The following is a 24,272-nucleotide window of genomic DNA, read 5'->3' as shown; positions in this document are numbered from 1 at the left end:
TCCAGTAATGATGGAAGATCAAGCATCCCGAGTGCCGGCTGCACATAGGTCTTGCCAAGAGGGACATTCTGTAGTGGCCACAGGAACTAGGCGTTCTGAAGGAATGATGTGACAAGGAGTATCCTCTTGAACAAGAACATCAGACGCCCGTGAGAGAGTATCAGCCTTCAAGTTCTTCTACACCGTTTAAAAGTGTATGAGGAAATTAAACCAGCAGAAGAAAAGGGACCATCTGGCTTGCCTGAGATTAAGGCATTGAGCTGTCTGAAGATTTTTAGGATCTCCGATAGTGTAATTTCTCTCTGCAAGTGAGAAGGTCTAGGAGAAGAAACCACCCATTCTAGGTCATCCCTGAAGAATCCTTCTGGGTGAGAACCACTCCAACTACTACTGAAGAGCCATCCACATCCAAGGAGAACGACCTGGCAGGGTCTGGGCGAGACAGCGCAGGGGTAGAAGCGAAAACAGACTTTAATCAGGAGAAGGCTTGCTCAGCTTCGGTTGGACACTGCTTAGAGGTAGAGTTCTTCTTAGCAAGACACAATTGGAAAAGTGTGGTATAAACTGTCGATAATAGAAGAACTGCTGAAATCTTAGCTGGATGCATTAGATGTACCCAAGACAAGAAAGGCTGGTCTGGTAGAACATACACTACTCTAACAAGGAACGATTTTTAACGATTAACGACTAACAATAAAACAATCGCAAACGAGATTGTTTATCGTTAACCTGAAATCGTTCACCATATTCCACAGAACGATAATCGTTAGTTACGATCATTGCTACGATGGTTATTGCGATCGTTACTATGATCATTTACTCCTTCTGATCCCAGCAAACAATGGACAATGTGCAATTACACTGAACGATTAGTGAAAAAATGCGGAACTTGAGCGAACGAATGTGGAATTACAGCAAACGATTAACGATAATTTTAGGTTCAGATCTAAATTAACGATTAACGACATATGAACGATTTTTTAATCGTTGCCTGCAATTACACAGAACGATTATAGTTTAAATACAAACGATTTAACGATTTTTTGCACGATAATCGTCCCATGTAATAGGGCCCTTAGTGTAGAGATGATTAGCTCTTAAAGCGCCTCAGTAGCTGATGTACATGGCCCACATGAGTCTGCAGATCAGGTGAATGGATCAGAATATCATCAAGGTGCACAATGACACTAGAGTAGAGAACATCATGAAAAATGTCATTGACAAATTCTTGAAAGACGGCTGGGGTGTTGTAGTCTAAAGGCATCACCAGGAAGTGTCCTTCCCCGGTATTTAAGGCTGTCTTCCATTCGTCACCTTCACAATACTGATCAGGTTGTACATGTTTCGTAAAGATCTGAACATCACAAAGGCGACCGAACAGTTCCAATATTAAAAGGCAGGGGATACCGGTTCTTCATTGTCCCCTTATTTAGACCCGGAAATCGACGCACAGACAGAGACCCATCCATCTGATCAAAGAAGAAAGCGGCACCAGGGTGGCAAGTAAAGCCTTTGTGCAGGCAGACAGGATATACACCCAGAAGGATATACACTTCCTGGAGGTGGCGTGGGGCCTAGTAGAAGATCAATGGGGCAATTGTATGGATGGTGCGCGTTTCAGATTGCTTTTCGGAAAAAGCATCCACAAATCCTGGTACTGAGCTGGCAGACCAGGCAAAGTCTAGAGGAATCCGGAAGTGGTGGAAAGGACCCGCCATGAGAGGTCTGCAGAAAACAGTTAAAGCAGTCTGGGCCCAAACATAAGACCTCGACAGGCTTCCAATTAAAGTTAGGAGCATGGTGCGGGAGCCATAGGAGTCCCAAAAGAATTGCCGAAGACGAGCAATGCTATGCATAAAAAGTCATCCCTCTTTATGCAGCGTGCCCACTTGGAGGGCCCCTAGTTCAGTACAAATCTGGAGAACTTCACTCAGGGATTCACCTCTAAAGCCCCTATTAAACGGGGTGACTGAGAAGCAAACAAGCACTGTCAGCGCTCGCTTGCTCTGTTTCCCGCTCGCTGCCTCTGCTATTACACGCGTCGGCAGCCAGCGGGTGAGTACTGGGGGGCTGCCCGGGTGATCGCTGTCGGTCCGGGCAGCCCATAGCCGATAGGAGCAGCAGACCGCTGCTATCGTTCATGTCGACTGATCGTTGCCTTCTATTACACAAAACTACTTTTGGCCGTAACTGCAGATATCGTCCGAATACGACCAATAATCGATTTGTGTAATAAGGCCTTAACAGAGGAAATGGCTGGACCACCAGGAGTTGCCATTTTTGAACCAGAGAAGCATCAATAAAGTTTCCTGCAGACCCGGAATCAAGTGAGGCAGTGGACTGAGGTTGCTGTCCAGATCGCACAGAGACCATGACCGGCAAAGACAAACATGGAAAGGATGCATTCACACCTTGGAAGGCCTCTCCTACATTCCCTCGGTGCGGGAGTTTCCCGGACGCTGTGGGCAATTCAGGCGGAAATGGTAGGGGCTGGAACAGTACAAACACGGATTCTGCTCCCTGAAGTTCTCTCTTCTCTCTGAGTTCTCTCTTCTTGCAATAGGCGAACTGCCTCCACTTGCATGGGCTTCTCGGTAGAAGACTGGGGTGAAGCAGGGGGCAGCTGTTGGAATGCAGGTGCCAACTGGTGAGAATGGGCAAAGTCGTACTGCTGGCGAACCTTTTCCTCTCTGGGTATGTGCACGAATGGAAATTTCAAGCGGAGTCCGTGCAGTGGACACCCTTTGAGGTTTTGCCTGTCCTATAGACTCTACGATATTCTCAAACGAAATCTGACGTCCGCCCAAAGAACTGATATGTCAATTCTTTGGGTGGATGGCAGATTTTATTTGAGAAAATAATTGAATCTATAGGAAGGTGGAACTTTAAACAGAGTCCACTGCGCAGATTCCATTTGAAATTTTCGCACATGTTCTGTAGTGTGCACATGCCTTTTTGGAGAAATGAAGGTCAATCCGAGTGGCCAAATGTTCGTCGTTCAAGAAGCAGGGAAGGTCTTGGCTGGAGAGCACATCCTTCACATTACTGGGAAAAAAAAACTTCTTGCAGGTGTTGACTTAAGCAGCATTGTTCCAGCCACAATGCAGGACTGTGCCGCATAGGGAAGAGTTCACTTGCTGCAGGTTGAAGAGGTTTTCGCAAAAGATGCTCGTGCAGGGTGCTCAAACAAGCACCGGAACTCCGACAGGAAGGCCTGCAGGTTGGCGGTGCATTATCCCTGTCCCACAGAGGCGTAACCCAGGACAGAGGCTTCCCAGAAAGGAGGCTGATGACCAATGCCACCTTGGAGCGTTTTGTGGTGAACTGATTGGCCATGAGCTCTATGTGCATGGCGCCCTGTCAGACAAAGCCCCTGCAAATCTTGGAATCTCCATCATACTTGGACAGCAGCGTCAGGCGTACATTCAGTCCAAGGAGAGATGCTGTGGGCACCGGAGGTGAAGGAGCCTCCGGTGGGACCTGTGGAGCCACGAGAAGTTACTGCAACATGGCAGATCTGCCGACTCTGCTGGGCGACCACTCTGGAGATTTCTCGGATATGAGGCACCATTGGAGCCTACTGTCATGGATCCACTGGACCACCACTAACAATGGTGTAGGCCACGCACCAGGCAGAAGAGAAAGACACAGGAGCGGGAAGGCGCCACAAGGGGCCGAAGGAATGGCGGTGCAGAGCCCCAGTACGTGGGCTCCGGTGTCTGATGAGAGCAGAGGGCTAGGGAAGCGAGGTGCGACGGCCTGGGACACGGGTCGCCATTGAGCCATGACACTGTTACTGCAACACCTGCTTCTCTGATGACTCCAACCTTTAAGAACATCCTGATCCTCCTTGGACTTACCCTCTGGATACAGTGCAAAGGGTAATAGTTGAAGTTGGTCAACCAGATCCTCAAGCAAAACCTTTGTATATAGGTCAGTGCCCACCAGAAGTTACTCTAGCCAGAATGTGCCCACAAGATGCACAACCGCCACTGTGTGCACGCGTTAACTCTTTACTCTGTGTGTGCGTTATACCTGCACTGTGTGTGTGTGCGCGCGTTATACCTGCACTGTGTGCGCGCACGCATTATCCCTGCACTGTGTCTGTGTGTGTCTGTGTGTGTGTCATACCTGCACTGTGTGTGTGCGCGTGCATTATCCCTGCAATGTCTGTGTGTGCGTTAACTCTTTTCTCTGTGTGTGCGTTATCCCTGCACTGTGTGTGTGTGTGTGTGCTCACGCGTGCATTATCCCTGCACTGTGTGAGTGTGCTCACGCGTGCATTATCCCTGCACTGTGTGTGTGTGCGCGCACGTTAACTCTTTACTGTGTGTGCGTTATCCCTGCACTGTGTGTGTGTGTGTGTGTGCACGTTAACTCTTTACTGTGTGTGCGTTATCCCTGCACTGTGTGTGTGTGTGTGTGTGTGCACGTTAACTCTTTACTGTGTGTGCGTTATTCCTGCACTGTGTGTGTGTGTGCACGTTAACTCTTTACTGTGTGTGCGTTATCCCTGCACTGTGTGTGTGTGTGTGTGTGTGTGTGTATGTGTGTGTACGTTAACTCTTTACTCGGTGTGTGCGTTATCCCTGCACTGTGTGTGTGTGTGTGTGTGTACGTTAACTCTTTACTCTGTGTGTGCGTTATCCCTGCACTGTGTGTGTGTGTGTGTGCGCGTTAACTCTTTACACTATGTGTGCGTTATCCCTGCACTGTGCTATGTTCTTCTGGATAAGTCAGGGTCTGTGCAGGATTGTGCTCCTGTATAATCCATCAGTATAATGGCCGGGTCTGTGTGACATCCAGATATTCCACATGGTCGGCTCAGCCGCTCATGGACTCCATATTATGTAGGGTCTTGTATCCATATGTGCTGGGGGCCCAGTAGTCACATGACCACCAGTCGCTCTCTATTAGTTTATGTGGCCGGGGCACCGGTAGTTTTGGTTGATATAAACATAACCATGTTACTATCCAGTCTGGAATGTTCCGGGGTCTCGGTGAAGACATCTGGATTTTGTGTAATCACATTCTCCACAGTCTGATTGTATTTGACGGAAAGTCGCTCATTTTGCAGGAGAATCATCAGTCCTCTGAAACAGATGCCCCCCTTCCCTAAATATATAAGACTCCGCAGGGGGCGCTTCCGTCCGCCACCCCTCCACTAACCATGTCCCGGGCTGACGGTAACGATGGCTGCGCACATCTCGCCTCCTTCGTAGACAGGACGTTTGGATAATAACATTGTCGTCTAACAGGATTAGAGGAAGCCGCAGTCTGCGCGATTCCAGGCTCTGCGCAAAATAAAGAATCAAGACGCTTTCATATAGATCTAATCCTCAATATCTTATTGTGTGACGGAACGTTGTCATATAAAACCTGCAGATATTACTGTGCCATGCCGAAAATACTCCTATAATACCAGGAGGGGGGGGTCATACCAGCTGATATGGCGGCGTATACATCTGCAGGTTCACAGCACCACATGGCTTACAGCTGAAGACTGACATAGGGAAGAGCAGAAGGGGCCGATCCATCAGACCCCCGTGTCCAGAGACCCCATCCCAGCTAATAAGGCGGAGGGGTCCCATAGTGTCTGGGTATGAGGAGTAGTCTTGGGCAAGCTTGCCAAACTGTACAGGAATGCTCTGCATTTGACTGCTATGGCTGTCAGGAGGTGACATGTGTACGCTATGGCTGTCAGGAGGTGACGTGTGTATGCTATGGCTGTCAGGAGGTAACATGTGTATGCTATGGCTGTCAGGAGGTGACATGTGTATGCTATGGCTGTCAGGAGGTAACATGTGTATCCTATGGCTGTCAGGAGGTAACATGTGTATGCTATGGCTGTCAGGAGGTAACGTGTACGCTATGGCTGTCAGGAGGTAACATGTGTACGCTATGGCTGTCAGGAGGTAACATGTGTACGCTATGGCTGTCAGGAGGTGACATGTGTACGCTATGGCTGTCAGGAGGTGACATGTGTACGCTATGGCTGTCAGGAGGTGACATGTGTACGCTATGGCTGTCAGGAGGTAACATGTGTACGCTATGGCTGTCAGGAGGTAACATGTGTACGCTATGGCTGTCAGGAGGTAACATGTGTACGCTATGGCTGTCAGGAGGTAACATGTGTATCCTATGGCTGTCAGGAGGTGACATGTGTACGCTATGGCTGTCAGGAGGTAACATGTGTATGCTATGGCTGTCAGGAGGTAACATGTGTATGCTATGGCTGTCAGGAGGTGACGTGTGTACCCTATGGCTGTCAGGAGGTAACATGTATGCTATGGCTGTCAGGAGGTAACATGTGTATCCTATGGCTGTCAGGAGGTGACATGTGTATCCTATGGCTGTCAGGAGGTGACATGTGTACGCTATGGCTGTCAGGAGGTAACATGTGTATGCTATGGCTGTCAGGAGGTGACATGTGTATCCTATGGCTGTCAGGAGGTGACATGTGTATGCTATGGCTGTCAGGAGGTGACATGTGTATCCTATGGCTGTCAGGAGGTAACATGTGTATGCTATGGCTGTCAGGAGGTGACATGTGTACGCTATGGCTGTCAGGAGGTAACATGTGTATGCTATGGCTGTCAGGAGGTGACATGTGTATCCTATGGCTGTCAGGAGGTAACATGTGTATGCTATGGCTGTCAGGAGGTGACATGTGTACGCTATGGCTGTCAGGAGGTAACATGTGTACGCTATGGCTGTCAGGAGGTGACATGTGTACGCTATGGCTGTCAGGAGGTAACATGTGTACGCTATGGCTGTCAGGAGGTGACATGTGTATGCTATGGCTGTCAGGAGGTAACATGTGTACGCTATGGGTGTCAGGAGGTGACATGTGTACGCTATGGCTGTCAGGAGGTAACATGTGTACGCTATGGCTGTCAGGCTGTACTGCAGCCTACAGACACTAGGCCCCCCAGAATAGGGTCATCAGCTGTACTGCAGCCTACAGACACTAGGCCCCCCAGAATAGGGTCATCAGCTACAGACACTAGGCTTCTTGAGTGGTATGAGGACAGTCAGTACTGGGACAGAAGGTCTCGGTGATGATATTAGAGGATCTGTGAGATGAGCGGCGGTATGGTGCCCTGTGAGCGGCTGCAGAGACCATTATAATAAAGCTGACGTATACAGCGCAGAGATGTTATTTGTACGATATCCCACACACTGAGCCAAAGCCACCGCGCAGGACGCCACGAGGCGGAGAACGGCAGCGGGCGGCATGCCAGATAAATCACCCTACATTACACCAGGCACCGGCCAATGAGGCGCTGATCGATAGCGGCTGCTGATCTCACGCAGGAACACGATGATTCAGCAGATAAATCTCTCCCATAATTCAGGAGCACATTCCTGTACGGACCACCCCGCCATCCCTCATTATAACCTTATAATACACTAGACTCATCACTACAGGGGTGAGAGCAGGACTAGTACAGAGCTCACAGAGCATTGTCTGCACTGGATATAGCCGAGAACAGGACTAGCTATGTACAGAGCTCACAGAGCATTGTCTGCACTGGATATAGCCGAGAACAGGACTAGCCAAGTACAGAGCTCACAGAGCATTGTCTGCACTGGATATAGCCGAGAACAGGACTAGCCAAGTACAGAGCTCACAGAGCATTGTCTGCACTGGATGTAGCCGAGAACAGGACTAGCAAAGTACAGAGCTCACAGAGCATTGTCTGCACTGGATATAGCCGAGAACAGGACTAGCTATGTACAGAGCATTGTCTACACTGGATATAGCCGAGAACAGGACTAGCCAAGTACAGAGCCCACAGAGCATTGTCTGCACTGGACATAGCCGAGAACAGGACTAGCCAAGTACAGAGCTCACAGAGCATTGTCTACACTGGATACAGCTGATAGCAGGACTAGCTATGTACAATGTATCAGGCTGGAGCTCACAGAGCATTGTCTACACTGGATACAGCTGAGAGCAGGACTAGCTATGTACAACGTATCAGTCTGGGGCAGACACATAGGAGGTCAGCCTATTGGTGGGGCTCAGCGGGGCTAGCCACCTATTGGTGGGGCTGAGCGGGGCTAGCCACCTATTGGTGGGGCTGAGCGGGGCTAGCCTCCTATTGGTGGGGCTGAGCGGGGCTAGCCACCTATTGGTGGGGCTCAGCGGGGCTAGCCACCTATTGGTGGGGCTGAGCGGGGCTAGCCACCTATTGGTGGGGCTGAGCGGGGCTAGCCACCTATTGGTGGGGCTGAGCGGGGCTAGCCACCTATTGGTGGGGCTGAGCGGGGCTAGCCTCCTATTGGTGGGGCTTAGCGGGGCTAGCCTCCTATTGGTGGGGCTGAGCGGGGCTAGCCACCTATTGGTGGGGCTGAGCGGGGCTAGCCTCCTATTGGTGGGGCTGAGCGGGGCTAGCCTCCTATTGGTGGGGCTCAGCGGGGCTAGCCACCTATTGGTGGGGCTCAGCGGCGCTAGCCACCTATTGGTGGGGCTGAGCGGCGCTAGCCACCTATTGGTGGGGCTGAGCGGGGCTAGCCTCCTATTGGTGGGGCTGAGCGGGGCTAGCCTCCTATTGGTGGGGCTGAGCGGGGCTAGCCTCCTATTGGTGGGGCTGAGCGGGGCTAGCCTCCTATTGGTGGGGCTGAGCGGGGCTAGCCTCCTATTGGTGGGGCTGAGCGGGGCTAGCCTCCTATTGGTGGGGCTGAGCGGGGCTAGCCTCCTATTGGTGGGGCTGAGCGGGGCTAGCCTCCTATTGGTGGGGCTGAGCGGGGCTAGCCTCCTATTGGTGGGGCTGAGCGGGGCTAGCCTCCTATTGGTGGGGCTGAGCGGGGCTAGCCTCCTATTGGTGGGGCTGAGCGGGGCTAGCCTCCTATTGGTGGGGCTGAGCGGGGCTAGCCTCCTATTGGTGGGGCTGAGCGGGGCTAGCCACCTATTGGTGGGGCTGAGCGGGGCTAGCCTCCTATTGGTGGGGCTGAGCGGGGCTAGCCTCCTATTGGTGGGGCTGAGCGGGGCCCTGTGAGGCACGTGCAGCTGTGATTGGTCAAACAGTCCAAAGCAAAACAAATTAACCCATTGTGTACTGAATGGAGAGAAAAACAGACATGGCACCATGTACTACTAACACCAGCAGTTACTGGTACAGTGTATAGAAAACAACATGACAACCGTGGTTGATAAAACATAAACTTATTGTAAACTAGTAAAAAAGTTAGTGCTATAAATATCCAAACAAAAAAGAAAAGGTACTCTGGAAGACGTACCCAAGGGAAATAGTAAACGTAGGAGACAGCACTCAAATGCTTGACAAAGGCTGAAGTACCAGCCGAAACGTCGCTCCTGATGTGAATATAAAAAATCATGTTTTTTCACAAGAAGTGCCGTCTCCTAAGTTTACTATTGGATTGAAGCCGTACAGAAGGGTCCTGCGCGGTGAGACGAGCGCTCCATCTAAATATTCTTATTTTTTCCCACTTCTTCCAGTGCGGTCCCAATCTGATTGTTTAGGATTGTGTGCCCAAGGGAAGGTCTAATAGGGGGTAAATGTGGTCAGGATGTTGGCTGTACGCAGGGACTTGATAGGGGGGTAAATGTGGTCACAATGTCACCCTATTAGACTTTCCCTTGGGTACGTCTTCCAGAGTAGGTATTTATAGCACAAACTTTTTTACTAGATGACAATAAAAGCTGTTTTATCCTTTTATGATGTTTGTTGTTTTCTGTCTGTAAAGGACACTGGTGACATTTGGAGTATCTATATGGTACCCTTACCCTGACTATCCACACCCCCATATGGTACAGTATAGGAGCTGCCGGTCAGTATTACATACAGTGGGGAAAAAAAGGATTTAGTCAGTCACCAATAGCGCAAGTTCTCCCACTTACAAAGATGAGAGGCGTCTGTAATTTACATCATAGGTAGACCTCAACTATGGGAGACAAAATGAGAAAACAAATCCCGAAAATCGCATTGTCTGATTTTGTAAGAATTTATTTGCAAATAAAATGGTGGAAAATAAGTATTTGGTCACCTACAAACAATCAAGATTTCTGGCTCTCACAGACCTGTAACTTCTTCTTTAAGAGTCTCCTCTTTCCTCCACTCATTACCTGTGGTAATGGCCCCTGTTTAAACTTGTTATCAGTATAAAAAGACACCTGTGCACACCCTCAAACAGTCAGACTCCAAACTCCACTATGGTGAAGACCAAAGAGCTGTCAAAGGACACCAGAAACAAAATTGTAGCCCTGCACCAGGCTGGGACGACTGAATCTGCAATAGGCAACCAGCTTGGAGTGAAGAAATCAACTGTGGGAGCAATAATTAGAAAATGGAAGACATACAAGACCACTGATAATCTCCCTCCATCTGGGGCTCCACACAAAATCTCACCCCGTGGGGTCAAAATGATCACAAGAACGGTGAGCAAAAATCCCAGAACCCCACGGGGGGACCTAGTGAATGAAGTGCAGAGAGCTGGGACCAATGTAACAAAGCCTACCATCAGTAAGACACTACGCCAGTGCCAGGGACTCAGATCCTGCAGTACCAGACAGGTCCCACTGCTTAAGCCAGTACATGGCCGGGCCGTCTGAAGTTTGCTAGAGAGCATTTGGATGATCCAGAAGAGTATTGGGAGAATGTCCTATGGTCTGATGAAACCAAAGTGGAACTGTTTGCTAGAAACACAACTTGTCGTGTTTGGAGGAAAAAGAATACTGAGTTGCATCCATCAAACACCATAGCTACTGTAAAGCATGGGGGGGGGGGGGGGGGGGGGGGGACATCAGGCTTTGGGGCTGTTTCTCTGCAAAGGGGCCAGGACGACTGATCCGGGTACATGAAAGAATGAATGGGGCCATGTATCGGGAGATCGCGAGTGCAAACCTTGAAGATGAAATGTGGCTGCTGGGTATTCCAACATGACAATGATCCAAAGCACACCGCCAGGGCAACCAAGGAGCGGCTTGGTAAGAAGCATTTCTAGGTCCTGGAGTGGCCGAGCCAGTCTCCACATCTCAACCCTATAGAAAACCTTTGGAGGGAGTGGAAAGTCCGTGTTGCCAAGCGACAGCCCCAAAACATCACTGCTCTAGAGGAGATCTGCATGGAGGAATGGGCCAACATACCAACAGTGTGTGCCAACCTTGTGAGAACTTACAGAAAACGTCTGACCTCTGTCATTGCCAACAAAGGAGATAGAACAAAGGATTGAGAGGAAATTTTGTTGCTGACCAAATACTTATTTTCCACCATAATTTGCTAATAAATTCTTACAAAATCAGACAATGTGACAATTTGTTTTCTCATTTTGTCTCTCATAGTTGAGGTCTAATATGGGGTCAATTACAGAATTACAGACGCTTCTCATCTTTTATGTGGTGGAACTTGCACTATTGGTGACTGACTAAATACTTTTTTTCCCCACTGTATGTTCCTGTATATAATAACCCTGTATAGTGTATAGGAGCTGCCGGTCAGTATTACATATGTTCCTGTATATAATAACCCTGTATAGTGTATAGGAGCTGCCGGTCAGTATTACATATGTTCCTGTATATAATAACCCTGTATAGTATATAGGAGCTGCCGGTCAGTATTACATATGTTCCTGTATATAATAACCCTGTATAGTATATAGGAGCTGCCGGTCAGTATTACATATGTTCCTGTATATAATAACCCTGTATAGTATATAGGAGCTGCCGGTCAGTATTACATATGTTCCTGTATATAATAACCCTGTATAGTGTATAGGAGCTGCCGGTCAGTATTACATATGTTCCTGTATATAATAACCCTGTATAGTGTATAGGAGCTGCCGGTCAGTATTACATATGTTCCTGTATATAATAACCCTGTATAGTGTATAGGAGCTGCCGGTCAGTATTACATATGTTCCTGTATATAATAACCCTGTATAGTGTATAGGAGCTGCCGGTCAGTATTACATATGTTCCTGTGTTTGTGTAATATATATATAATATATATATATATATATATATATATATATATATATATATATATATATATATATATCAGAGGGCTGAGGAGGGGGAGAGGAATTGGGGGATGCTCCCTGTGTCTCCTCTTTCGGGCAGCCACAATGCTGGGGTGCAGCGATCTGTCAGAGCTCCCCCCTCCTCCTCTCTATGGTCACACACAGAGGCTGTGAGGCGCCCCCTAGTTGTTGGGGAGGCCCAGCCGGGGAGACAGTTTTCACTAAGTAACTATATTCTGCACACTCCTTTTGCTTTTTGCAGAAATCTTTATTTTAGCAACATTATTGATTTATTTTGTACGTAATTTATTAGTATACAGAGCTTAGGAGACGGCTGAAAGGCCTAGCATTATTTTTAGCTTTTAAATGGACTTTCACTACAGATAGCGAGGCCTGTCGGGCGAGGCCCCAGTAAAAAAAATTTGAGAAGTGCTGCTGTAAAGTAAATCTCTCTGCTGTGCTGAATCACATGACAGGAAGTGAGGGAGACCGATCAGGAAGTAGTCTCCATGTAGAAGCTTTAAAAAAATTATTATAAAACAAACTAATTGTCCAAAATGAATAAAAAAATACATAAATAAGTATACATTATTGTCTCGTACGGTTTCTTTAGCAGCAATTACTTGCTGTCCGTGCCCTTTAAGATGATAAGAGAAGTTCAGAGAGAGCGAGATCTATGATGTGGAGGGATCTGTGATGGAGGACGAGGTATAGAGGCAGATGAGACACCTCCGGGGGGAGGAGGAGGCGGCCATCATTATCCCGCTGACATCTCTATACACCGCCACCATTCTGGAGTGTCTGGATGGGGATGATACGTGTCAGGGGAGCCGCGGAGATCACCAATAAAGATCACACATAACAGCAGCTGGTGAGCGTGAGCTGACATTACAGTCTACGTGAGTATATATATATACCGGGTCTGTCACCTCATTATCTGTGTCCCAGAAACACTGGAGAATGGAAGAGATAATCATGGACGACACAGAGGATATATCAGCCAGATATAGCAGGATAACAATGGTATCAGGGGTATATAGTAATATCAGCCCTGAGACACCAGATATAGCAGGATAACAATGGTATCACAGGTATATAGTAATATCAGCCCTGAGAGAGCAGATATAGCAGGATAACAATGGTATCACAGGTATATAGTAATATCAGCCCTGAGACACCAGATATAGCAGGATAACAATGGTATCACAGGTATATAGTAATATCAGCCCTGAGAGACCAGATATAGCAGGATAACAATGGTATCACAGGTATATAGTAATATCAGCCCTGAGACACCAGATATAGCAGGATAACAATGGTATCACAGGTATATAGTAATATCAGCCCTGAGACACCAGATATAGCAGGATAACAATGGTATCACAGGTATATAGTAATATCAGCCCTGAGAGAGCAGATATAGCAGGATAACAATGGTATCACAGGTATATAGTAATATCAGCCCTGAGAGACCAGATATAGCAGGATAACAATGGTATCACAGGTATATAGTAATATCAGCCCTGAGAGAGCAGATATAGCAGGATAACAATGGTATCACAGGTATATAGTAATATCAGCCCTGAGACACCAGATATAGCAGGATAACAATGGTATCACAGGTATATAGTAATATCAGCCCTGAGAGAGCAGATATAGCAGGATAACAATGGTATTACAGGTATATAGTAATATCAGCCCTGAGAGACCAGATATAGCAGGATAACAATGGTATCACAGGTATATAGTAATATCAACCCTGAGACACCAGATATAGCAGGATAACAATGGTATCACAGGTATATAGTAATATCAGCCCTGAGACACCAGATATAGCAGGATAACAATGGTATCACAGGTATATAGTAATATCAGCCCTGAGAGAGCAGATATAGCAGGATAACAATGGTATCAGGGGGTATATAGTAATATCAGCCCTGAGACACCAGATATAGCAGGATAACAATGGTATCACAGGTATATAGTAATATCAGCCCTGAGACACCAGATATAGCAGGATAACAATGGTATCAGGGGGTATATAGTAATATCAGCCCTGAGACACCAGATATAGCAGGATAACAATCGTATCACAGGTATATAGTAATATCAGCCCTGAGAGACACCAGATATAGCAGGATAACAATGGTATTACAGGTATATAGTAATATCAGCCCTGAGACACCAGATATAGCAGGATAACAATGGTATCACAGGGTATATAGTAATATCAGCCCTGAGACACCAGATATAGCAGGATAACAATGGTATCACAGGTATATAGTAATATCAGCCCTGAGACACCAGATATAGCAGGATAACAATGGTATCACAGGTATATAGTAATATCAGCCCTGAGAGACCAGATATAGCAGGATAACAATGGTATCACAGGTATATAGTAATATCAGCCCTGAGACACCAGATATAGCAGGATAACAATGGTATCACAGGTATATAGTAATATCAGCCCTGAGAGACCAGATATAGCAGGATAACAATGGTATCAGGGGGTATATAGTAATATCAGCCCTGAGACACCAGATATAGCAGGATAACAATCGTATCACAGGTATATAGTAATATCAGCCCTGAGAGACACCAGATATAGCAGGATAACAATGGTATTACAGGTATATAGTAATATCAGCCCTGAGACACCAGATATAGCAGGATAACAATGGTATCAGGGGGTATATAGTAATATCAGCCCTGAGAGAGCAGATATAGCAGGATAACAATGGTATCACAGGGTATATAGTAATATCAGCCCTGAGAGACACCAGATATAGCAGGATAACAATGGTATCACAGGTATATAGTAATATCAGCCCTGAGACACCAGATATAGCAGGATAACAATGGTATCACAGGTATATAGTAATATCAGCCCTGAGACACCAGATATAGCAGGATAACAATGGTATCAGGGGGTATATAGTAATATCAGCCCTGAGAGAGCAGATATAGCAGGATAACAATGGTATCAGGGGTATATAGTAATATCAGCCCTGAGACACCAGATATAGCAGGATAACAATGGTATCACAGGTATATAGTAATATCAGCCCTGAGACACCAGATATAGCAGGATAACAATGGTATCACAGGTATATAGTAATATCAGCCCTGAGAGAGCAGATATAGCAGGATAACAATGGTATCACAGGTATATAGTAATATCAGCCCTGAGACACCAGATATAGCAGGATAACAATGGTATCACAGGTATATAGTAATATCAGCCCTGAGAGAGCAGATATAGCAGGATAACAATGGTATCACAGGTATATAGAAATATCAGCCCTGAGACACCAGATATAGCAGGATAACAATGGTATCACAGGTATATAGTAATATCAGCCCTGAGACACCAGATATAGCAGGATAACAATGGTATCACAGGTATATAGTAATATCAGCCCTGAGAGAGCAGATATAGCAGGATAACAATGGTATCACAGGTATATAGTAATATCAGCCCTGAGAGACCAGATATAGCAGGATAACAATGGTATCACAGGTATATAGTAATATCAGCCCTGAGAGAGCAGATATAGCAGGATAACAATGGTATCACAGGTATATAGTAATATCAGCCCTGAGACACCAGATATAGCAGGATAACAATGGTATCACAGGTATATAGTAATATCAGCCCTGAGAGAGCAGATATAGCAGGATAACAATGGTATTACAGGTATATAGTAATATCAGCCCTGAGAGACCAGATATAGCAGGATAACAATGGTATCACAGGTATATAGTAATATCAACCCTGAGACACCAGATATAGCAGGATAACAATGGTATCACAGGTATATAGTAATATCAGCCCTGAGACACCAGATATAGCAGGATAACAATGGTATCACAGGTATATAGTAATATCAGCCCTGAGAGACCAGATATAGCAGGATAACAATGGTATCAGGGGTATATAGTAATATCAGCCCTGAGACACCAGATATAGCAGGATAACAATGGTATCACAGGTATATAGTAATATCAGCCCTGAGAGACCAGATATAGCAGGATAACAATGGTATCAGGGGTATATAGTAATATCAGCCCTGAGACACCAGATATAGCAGGATAACAATGGTATCACAGGTATATAGTAATATCAGCCCTGAGAGACACCAGATATAGCAGGATAACAATGGTATTACAGGTATATAGTAATATCAGCCCTGAGACACCAGATATAGCAGGATAACAATGGTATCACAGGGTATATAGTAATATCAGCCCTGAGACACCAGATATAGCAGGATAACAATGGTATCACAGGTATATAGTAATATCAGCCCTGAGACACCAGATATAGCAGGATAACAATGGTATCACAGGTATATAGTAATATCAGCCCTGAGAGACCAGATATAGCAGGATAACAATGGTATCACAGGTATATAGTAATATCAGCCCTGAGACACCAGATATAGCAGGATAACAATGGTATCACAGGTATATAGTAATATCAGCCCTGAGAGACCAGATATAGCAGGATAACAATGGTATCAGGGGGTATATAGTAATATCAGCCCTGAGACACCAGATATAGCAGGATAACAATCGTATCACAGGTATATAGTAATATCAGCCCTGAGAGACACCAGATATAGCAGGATAACAATGGTATTACAGGTATATAGTAATATCAGCCCTGAGACACCAGATATAGCAGGATAACAATGGTATCACAGGGTATATAGTAATATCAGCCCCGAGAGAGCAGATATAGCAGGATAACAATGGTATCACAGGTATATAGTAATATCAGCCCTGAGAGAGCAGATATAGCAGGATAACAATGGTATCACAGGTATATAGTAATATCAGCCCTGAGAGACCAGATATAGCAGGATAACAATGGTATCACAGGTATATAGTAATATCAGCCCTGAGACGCCAGATATAGCAGGATAACAATGGTATCACAGGTATATAGTAATATCAGCCCTGAGACACCAGATATAGCAGGATAACAATGGTATCACAGGGTATATAGTAATATCAGCCCTGAGACACCAGATATAGCAGGATAACAATGGTATCACAGGTATATAGTAATATCAGCCCTTAGACACCAGATATAGCAGGATAACAATGGTATCACAGGTATATAGTAATATCAGCCCTGAGACACCAGATATAGCAGGATAACAATGGTATCAGGGGGTATATAGTAATATCAGCCCTGAGAGAGCAGATATAGCAGGATAACAATGGTATCAGGGGGTATATAGTAATATCAGCCCTGAGACACCAGATATAGCAGGATAACAATGGTATCACAGGTATATAGTAATATCAGCCCCGAGAGAGCAGATATAGCAGGATAACAATGGTATCACAGGTATATAGTAAAATCAGCCCTGAGACACCAGATATAGCAGGATAACAATGGTATCACAGGTATATAGTAATATCAGCCCTGAGACACCAGATATAGCAGGATAACAATGGTATCACAGGTATATAGTAATATCAGCCCTGAGAGAGCAGATATAGCAGGATAACAATGGTATCACAGGTATATAGTAATATCAGCCCTGAGACACCAGATATAGCAGGATAACAATGGTATCAGGGGGTATATAGTAATATCAGCCCTGAGAGACACCAGATATAGCAGGATAACAATGGTACCACAGGTATATAGTAATATCAGCCCTGAGAGAGCAGATATAGCAGGATAACAATGGTATCACAGGTATATAGTAATATCAGCCCTGAGACACCAGATATAGCAGGATAACAATGGTATCACAGGTATATAGTAATATAAGCCCCGAGAGAGCAGATATAGCAGGATAACAATGGTATCACAGGGTATATAGTAATATCAGCCCTGAGACAACCAGATATAGCAGGATAACAATGGTATCACAGGTATATAGTAATATCAGCCCCGAGAGAGCAGATATAGCAGGATAACAATGGTATCACAGGTATATAGTAAAATCAGCCCTGAGACACCAAGATATAGCAGGATACAATGGTATCAACAGGTATATAGTAATATCAGCCCTGAGACACCAGATATAGCAGGATAACAATGGTATCACAGGTATATAGTAATATCAGCCCTGAGAGACCAGATATAGCAGGATAAACAATGGTATCAGGGGTATATAGTAATATCAGCCCTGAGACACCAGATATAGCAGGATAACAATGGGTACACAGGGTATATAGTAATATCAGCCCTGAGAGACACCAGATATAGCAGGATAACAATGGTATCACAGGTATATAGTAATATCAGCCCAGAGACACCAGATATAGCAGGATAACAATGGTATCACAGGTATATAGTAATATCAGCCCCGAGAGAGCAGATATAGCAGGATAACAATGGTATCACAGGTATATAGTAAAATCAGCCCTGAGACACCAGATATAGCAGGGATAACAATGGTATCACAGGTATATAGTAATATCAGCCCTGAGACCAGATATAGCAGGATAACATGGTATCACAGGTAGATAGTAATATCAGCCCTGAGACACCAGATATAGCAGGATAACAATGGTATCAGGGGGTATATAGTAATATCAGCCCTGAGACACCAGATATAGCAGGATAACAATGGTATCACAGGTATATAGTAATATCAGCCCTGAGAGAGCAGATATAGCAGGATAACAATGGTATCAGGGGGTATATAGTAATATCAGCCCTGAGACACCAGATATAGCAGGATAACAATGGTATCACAGGTATATAGTAATATCAGCCCTGAGAGAGCAGATATAGCAGGATAACAATGGTATCACAGGTATATAGTAATATCAGCCCTGAGACACCAGATATAGCAGGATAACAATGGTATCACAGGTATATAGTAATATCAGCCCTGAGACACCAGATATAGCAGGATAACAATGGTATCACAGGCATATAGTAATATCAGCCCTGAGACACCAGATATAGCAGGATAACAATGGTATCACAGGTATATAGTAATATCAGCCCTGAGACACCAGATATAGCAGGATAACAATGGTATCACAGGGTATATAGTAATATCAGCCCTGAGAGAGCAGATATAGCAGGATAACAATGGTATCACAGGTATATAGTAATATCAGCCCTGAGAGAGCAGATATAGCAGGATAACAATGGTATCACAGGTATATAGTAATATCAGCCCCGAGAGAGCAGATATAGCAGGATAACAATGGTATCACAGGGTATATAGCAATTATGTCATACCGGGGGAGGGGCTGTCACAACGTCACATGACAAAACAGGGTCAGAACTTAGTTTGGCCATACAGCCTCAAGTCTGCCCCGAGATGGGAACAACTGATCCTGTGCTGACCCTCTGATCTCCTCCTAATCAGACAGAACATTCAAGAATGTGCTGCCTGATCATATAGAGAGAACTGTGCGGTCATACAGTTACAGCTGCACAGTCCTCTCTATCCCCTCCCTGCACCCATCTCTATGATCATAGAGAGAACTGTGCGGTCATACAGTTACAGCTGCACAGTCCTCTCTATCCCCTCCCTGCACCCATCTCTATGATCATAGAGAGAACTGTGCGGTCATACAGTTACAGCTGCACAGTGCTCTCTATCCCCTCCCTGCACTCATCTCTTATACTGTAGGAGATGTTGACATTAACCCTTCATCTACTGTAGACCTCTGGGGATGGTGACCACTTCTGTGACAGGGCACAGTGATTAGTTTATTGCCTCGGATCATTATACAATAGCCCCCTCAGATGACAGCCCGTCCTGTCCATGGTGGGGGGGTGGGGGGGGGTTGGTCCTACAGTATCCTCATGCCATGGTGCCCCTCTTGGCAGGGGGGTGTAGCAGTCCAGATGGAACCGGCTGGGGATGGGCAGACAGCTGGCAGCACTGCGGTTTTGGTCTCATATAAATGCGTCTTGGTTGAAAACAAACAACAGCAAAGACCTTAAATCTCCTGCCGGGCGGGCGGCCGGGGCCGGATAAGTACACCCTCACAGATTATTAAGTAAGGAATGTATTGTGACCTCAGTGTTTACTCGCCGGGTGTCGTCCATTATCTCGCTCACAGGCCTATTATAAAGTGTCCTGCAGTATATATTACCACAACGTGCAACTCCGGGCCACTAACCAATAGCAGAGCCACATCCACCCCCTGTATACACAGCTATATACCTGCTCCCTCTTATACAGAAACCTGCACTGCATAAATATAATCATATTCATGAACCAGGCTGCCCAGGATGAGCAGAGCCTCACATCCCTCCAAGCAGAGGATTGTGGGAGGACACAGGGTCTATGGGGAGGAAGAGGAGGTCATGGTGAGTATGAGGCATCTGTGTACAGATCTACAGGAGAAGATAAGAGATATGTGGGGTTCCTGGGCTCTAGGAGACTTTAAGAGGAGGAGGGGCTACAATCTGTGAGGGTCCTGTGGGAGGGGCTACAATCTGTGAGGGTCCTGTGGGAGGGGCTACAATCTGTGAGGGTCCTGTGGGAGGGGCTACAATCTGTGAGGGTCCTGTGGGAGGGGCTACAATCTGTGAGGGTCCCTGCCCCCTGCCTGCCCCATCCATCATCTATATAACTGCCCCCTGCTCTTCATGAAAGGTAAGTATAGATGTGTGCCCTGTGAGCATTGTGCATGTATGATATGTGTATATTGTGTACAATGTATGTTATTGTATGTTTATTCATGTGTATTACAGTGATTATACTGCTGCACATCTCTTAGCAGTGGATTTTCTGTTTAATTGTTGCTGGGGACTACGATCAATATAAAAAGTAACACATACTCACCCACCTCGCTCCCTCAGCACTCACCCTGCAATGTCTTACAGCCTCTCGCTGAACTGTATGACTATGTGAAGTAGCAGCCAGAGTGTTCAGTGGGGGACTGACAGACATTTTAGAGGAAGTCCTGAGGGAACGAGGTGGGTGAGTATGTTATTTTTTATATTCATGATCGTCCCCAGCAACTTTTCAACACTCTATTATCCTGAATATCCCTATAAATAAAATAGGACACATATACAATACTATCTGTGATCTATGGGGATCCTGGGGGAAGATGAGCTGTAATTCACTAAGACTCTAAAGAGGAGGAGCTATGAGGATCCTGGAGGAGGAGAAAAATCTGTAACCTATGCTGATCCTTGAGGGGAGGATAAGCTTTGATCTATAAGGATCCTAAAGGAATAGTAGCTACGATCTATAGGGATCCTGGAGGAAGAAGAGCTGTGATTTGTGGGGATCCTGGAGGAGGAAGAAGAGCTGTGATTTGTGGGGATCCTGGAGGAGGAGGAGGAGCTGTGATTTGTGGGGATCCTGGAGGAGGAGGAGGAGCTGTGATTTGTGGGGATCCTGGAGGAGGAGGAGGAGCTGTGATTTGTGGGGATCCTGGAGGAGGAGGAGGAGCTGTGATTAGTGGGGATCCTGGAGGATGAGGAGGAGCTGTGATTAGTGGGGATCCTGGAGGAGGAGGAGCTGTGATTAGTGGGGATCCTAGAGGAGGAGGAGCTGTGATTTGTGGGGATCCTGGAGGAGGAGGAGCTGTGATTTGTGGGGATCCTGGAGGAGGAGGAGGAGCTGTGATTTGTGGGGATCCTGGAGGAGGAGGAGGAGCTGTGATTTGTGGGGATCCTGGAGGAGGAGGAGGAGCTGTGATTAGTGGGGATCCTGGAGGAGGAGGAGCTGTGATTAGTGGGGATCCTAGAGGAGGAGGAGCTGTGATTTGTGGGGATCCTGGAGGAGGAGGAGCTGTGATTTGTGGGGATCCTGGAGGAGGAGGAGGAGCTGTGATTTGTGGGGATCCTGGAGGAGGAGGAGGAGCTGTGATCAGTGGGGATCCTGGAGGAGGAGGAGCTGTGATCTGTGGGGATCCTAGAGGAGGAGGAGCTGTGATCTGTGGGGATCCTGGAGGAGGAGGAGGAGCTGTGATTTGGGGGGATCCTGGAGGAGGAGGAGCTGTGATTTGGGGGGATCCTGGGGGAGCTGTGATTTGGGGGATCCTGGAGGATGAGCAGTGATCTATGGGGATCCTGGAGGAGCTGTGATTTGGGGGATCCTGGAGGAGGAGGAGCTGTGATTTGGGGGGATCCTGGAGGAGCTGTGATTTGGGGGGATCCTGGAGGAGGAGCTGTGATTTGGGGGATCCTGGAGGAGGAGCTGTGATTTGGGGGATCCTGGAGGAGGAGGAGCTGTGATTTGGGGGATCCTGGAGGAGGAGGAGCTGTGATTTGGGGGGATCCTGGAGGAGGAGGAGCTGTGATTTGGGGGGATCCTGGAGGAGCTGTGATTTGGGGGGATCCTGGAGGAGGAGCTGTGATTTGGGGGATCCTGGAGGAGCTGTGATTTGGGGGGGATCCTGGTGGAGCAGACACCCTCATCTATATACATAGAGGTCTTTCTTTCAGCATGGTCCTCGGGACAGAGCGAGACGTTGCGGTGTTCAGGGGACTCGAGTATCCTGACCCATTTATACCTCTGCAGGTCTGACCTGACCACATGACAGGATCAACGATCTTGGGATCTCACTGGGGAACCCCTGCAACGTACGTGTTTGCTGTCATGAGGAGGAGGTGGGTAGATGACACATTTGGGGGGGGGGGGGGGGAGGGGGGGGACATTTTGCTTTCCCCCCCCCCCCTTTCCTCTATAGTGCAGTGTTTGTCGTGTTTATTCCTAACATACTGGGATTTTTGCCATTCTCGACGAGATTCAAGAATTTTTTATCGAACAATGAGAGAAAAGCCGCCGGAAAAAAATACCAACATCTGGGGGGGGGGGGGGGGGGGGGGGGGGGGGGGGTCTATCACACAAAGCCATGCTCATATAGGCCCCCCCCCCGTATAACATCCAGCACATCAGCCCCCCCCCCAGTATAACATCCAGCACATCAGCCCCCCCCCCCCGTATAACATCCAGCGCACCAGCCCCCCCCCGTATAACATCCAGCACACCAGCCCCCCCCCCAGTATAAACATCCAGCACATCAGCCCCCCCCCCGTATAACATCCAGCACACCAGCCCCCCCAGTATAACATCCAGCCATCAGCCCCCCCCCGTATAACATCCAGCACACCAGCCCCCCCCCAGTATACATCCAGCACATCAGCCCCCCCCCCGTATAACATCCAGCACATCAGCCCCCCCCCCGTATAACATCCAGCACATCAGCCCCCCCCCCGTATAACATCCAGCCACCAGCCCCCCCCCGTATAACATCCCAGCACATCAGCCCCCCCCCGTATAACATCCAGCACATCAGCCCCCCCCCCGTATAACATCCACCACATCAGCCCCCCCCCCCCCCCCGTATAACATCCAGCACATCAGCCCCCCCCCCGTATAACATCCAGCACATCAGCCCCCCCCCCCCCCCGTATAACATCCAGCACATCAGCCCCCCCCCCCGTATACATCCAGCACATCAGCCCCCCCCCGTATAACATCCAGCACATCAGCCCCCCCCCCCCCCCGTATAACATCCAGCACATCAGCCCCCCCCCCCGTATAACATCCAGCACATCAGCCCCCCCCCCCAGTATAACATCCAGCACATCAGCCCCCCCCCCCCCGTATAACATCCAGCACATCAGCCCCCCCCCCCGTATAACATCCAGCACATCAGCCCCCCCCCCCAGTATAACATCCAGCACACCAGCCCCCCCCCAGTATAACATCCAGCACATCAGCCCCCCCCCCCCGTTATAAGCATCCCACATCAGCATCACCCCCCCCCGGTATAAGATCCAGCACATCAGCCCCCCCCCCCCCCCCGTATAACATCCAGCACATCAGCCCCCCCCCCCCCGTATAACATCCAGCACATCAGCCCCCCCCCCCCCGTATAACATACAGCACATCAGCCCCCCCCCCCGTATAACATCCAGCACATCAGGCCCCCCCCCCCGTATAACATCCAGCACATCAGCCCCCCCCGTATAACATCCAGCACATCAAGCACCCCCCCCCCAGTATAACATCCAGCACATCAGCCCCCCCCCCCCGTATAACATCCACACATCAGCCCCCCCCCCCCGTATAAACATCCAGCACATCACCCCCCCCCAGTATAACATCCAGCACATCAGATCCCCCCCCCCCGTAAAACATCCAGCACCCAGCCCCCCCCCCCCCAGTATAACATCCAGCACATCAGCCCCCCCCCCCAGTATAACATCCAGCACACCAGCCCCCCCCCAGTATAACATCCAGCACACCAGCCCCCCCCCAAGTATAACATCCAGCACATCGCCCCCCCCCCCAGTATAACATCCAGCACATCAGCCCCCCCCC

The 24,272-nt window shown here is 47.6% G+C and overlaps 1 protein-coding gene across 1 annotated transcript in view; it reads left to right on the top strand.

The window, feature by feature from the left end:
- The first annotated feature begins 10,878 nt into the window (after positions 1-10,878).
- Positions 10,879-24,272, top strand: part of LOC138789158 (uncharacterized) — a 50,461-nt gene continuing 37,067 nt past the window's right edge. Inside the window, exon 1 of the mRNA XM_069967762.1 lies at positions 10,879-10,954. Coding sequence (XP_069823863.1) covers positions 10,879-10,954 — 76 coding nt within the window. The remainder of the gene's footprint in view (positions 10,955-24,272) is intronic.

Source organism: Dendropsophus ebraccatus, chromosome 4 (genome assembly GCF_027789765.1).
Source record: "Dendropsophus ebraccatus isolate aDenEbr1 chromosome 4, aDenEbr1.pat, whole genome shotgun sequence".
NCBI lineage: Eukaryota > Metazoa > Chordata > Amphibia > Anura > Hylidae > Dendropsophus > Dendropsophus ebraccatus.
This window is presented reverse-complemented; position numbering and strand designations above follow the sequence as displayed.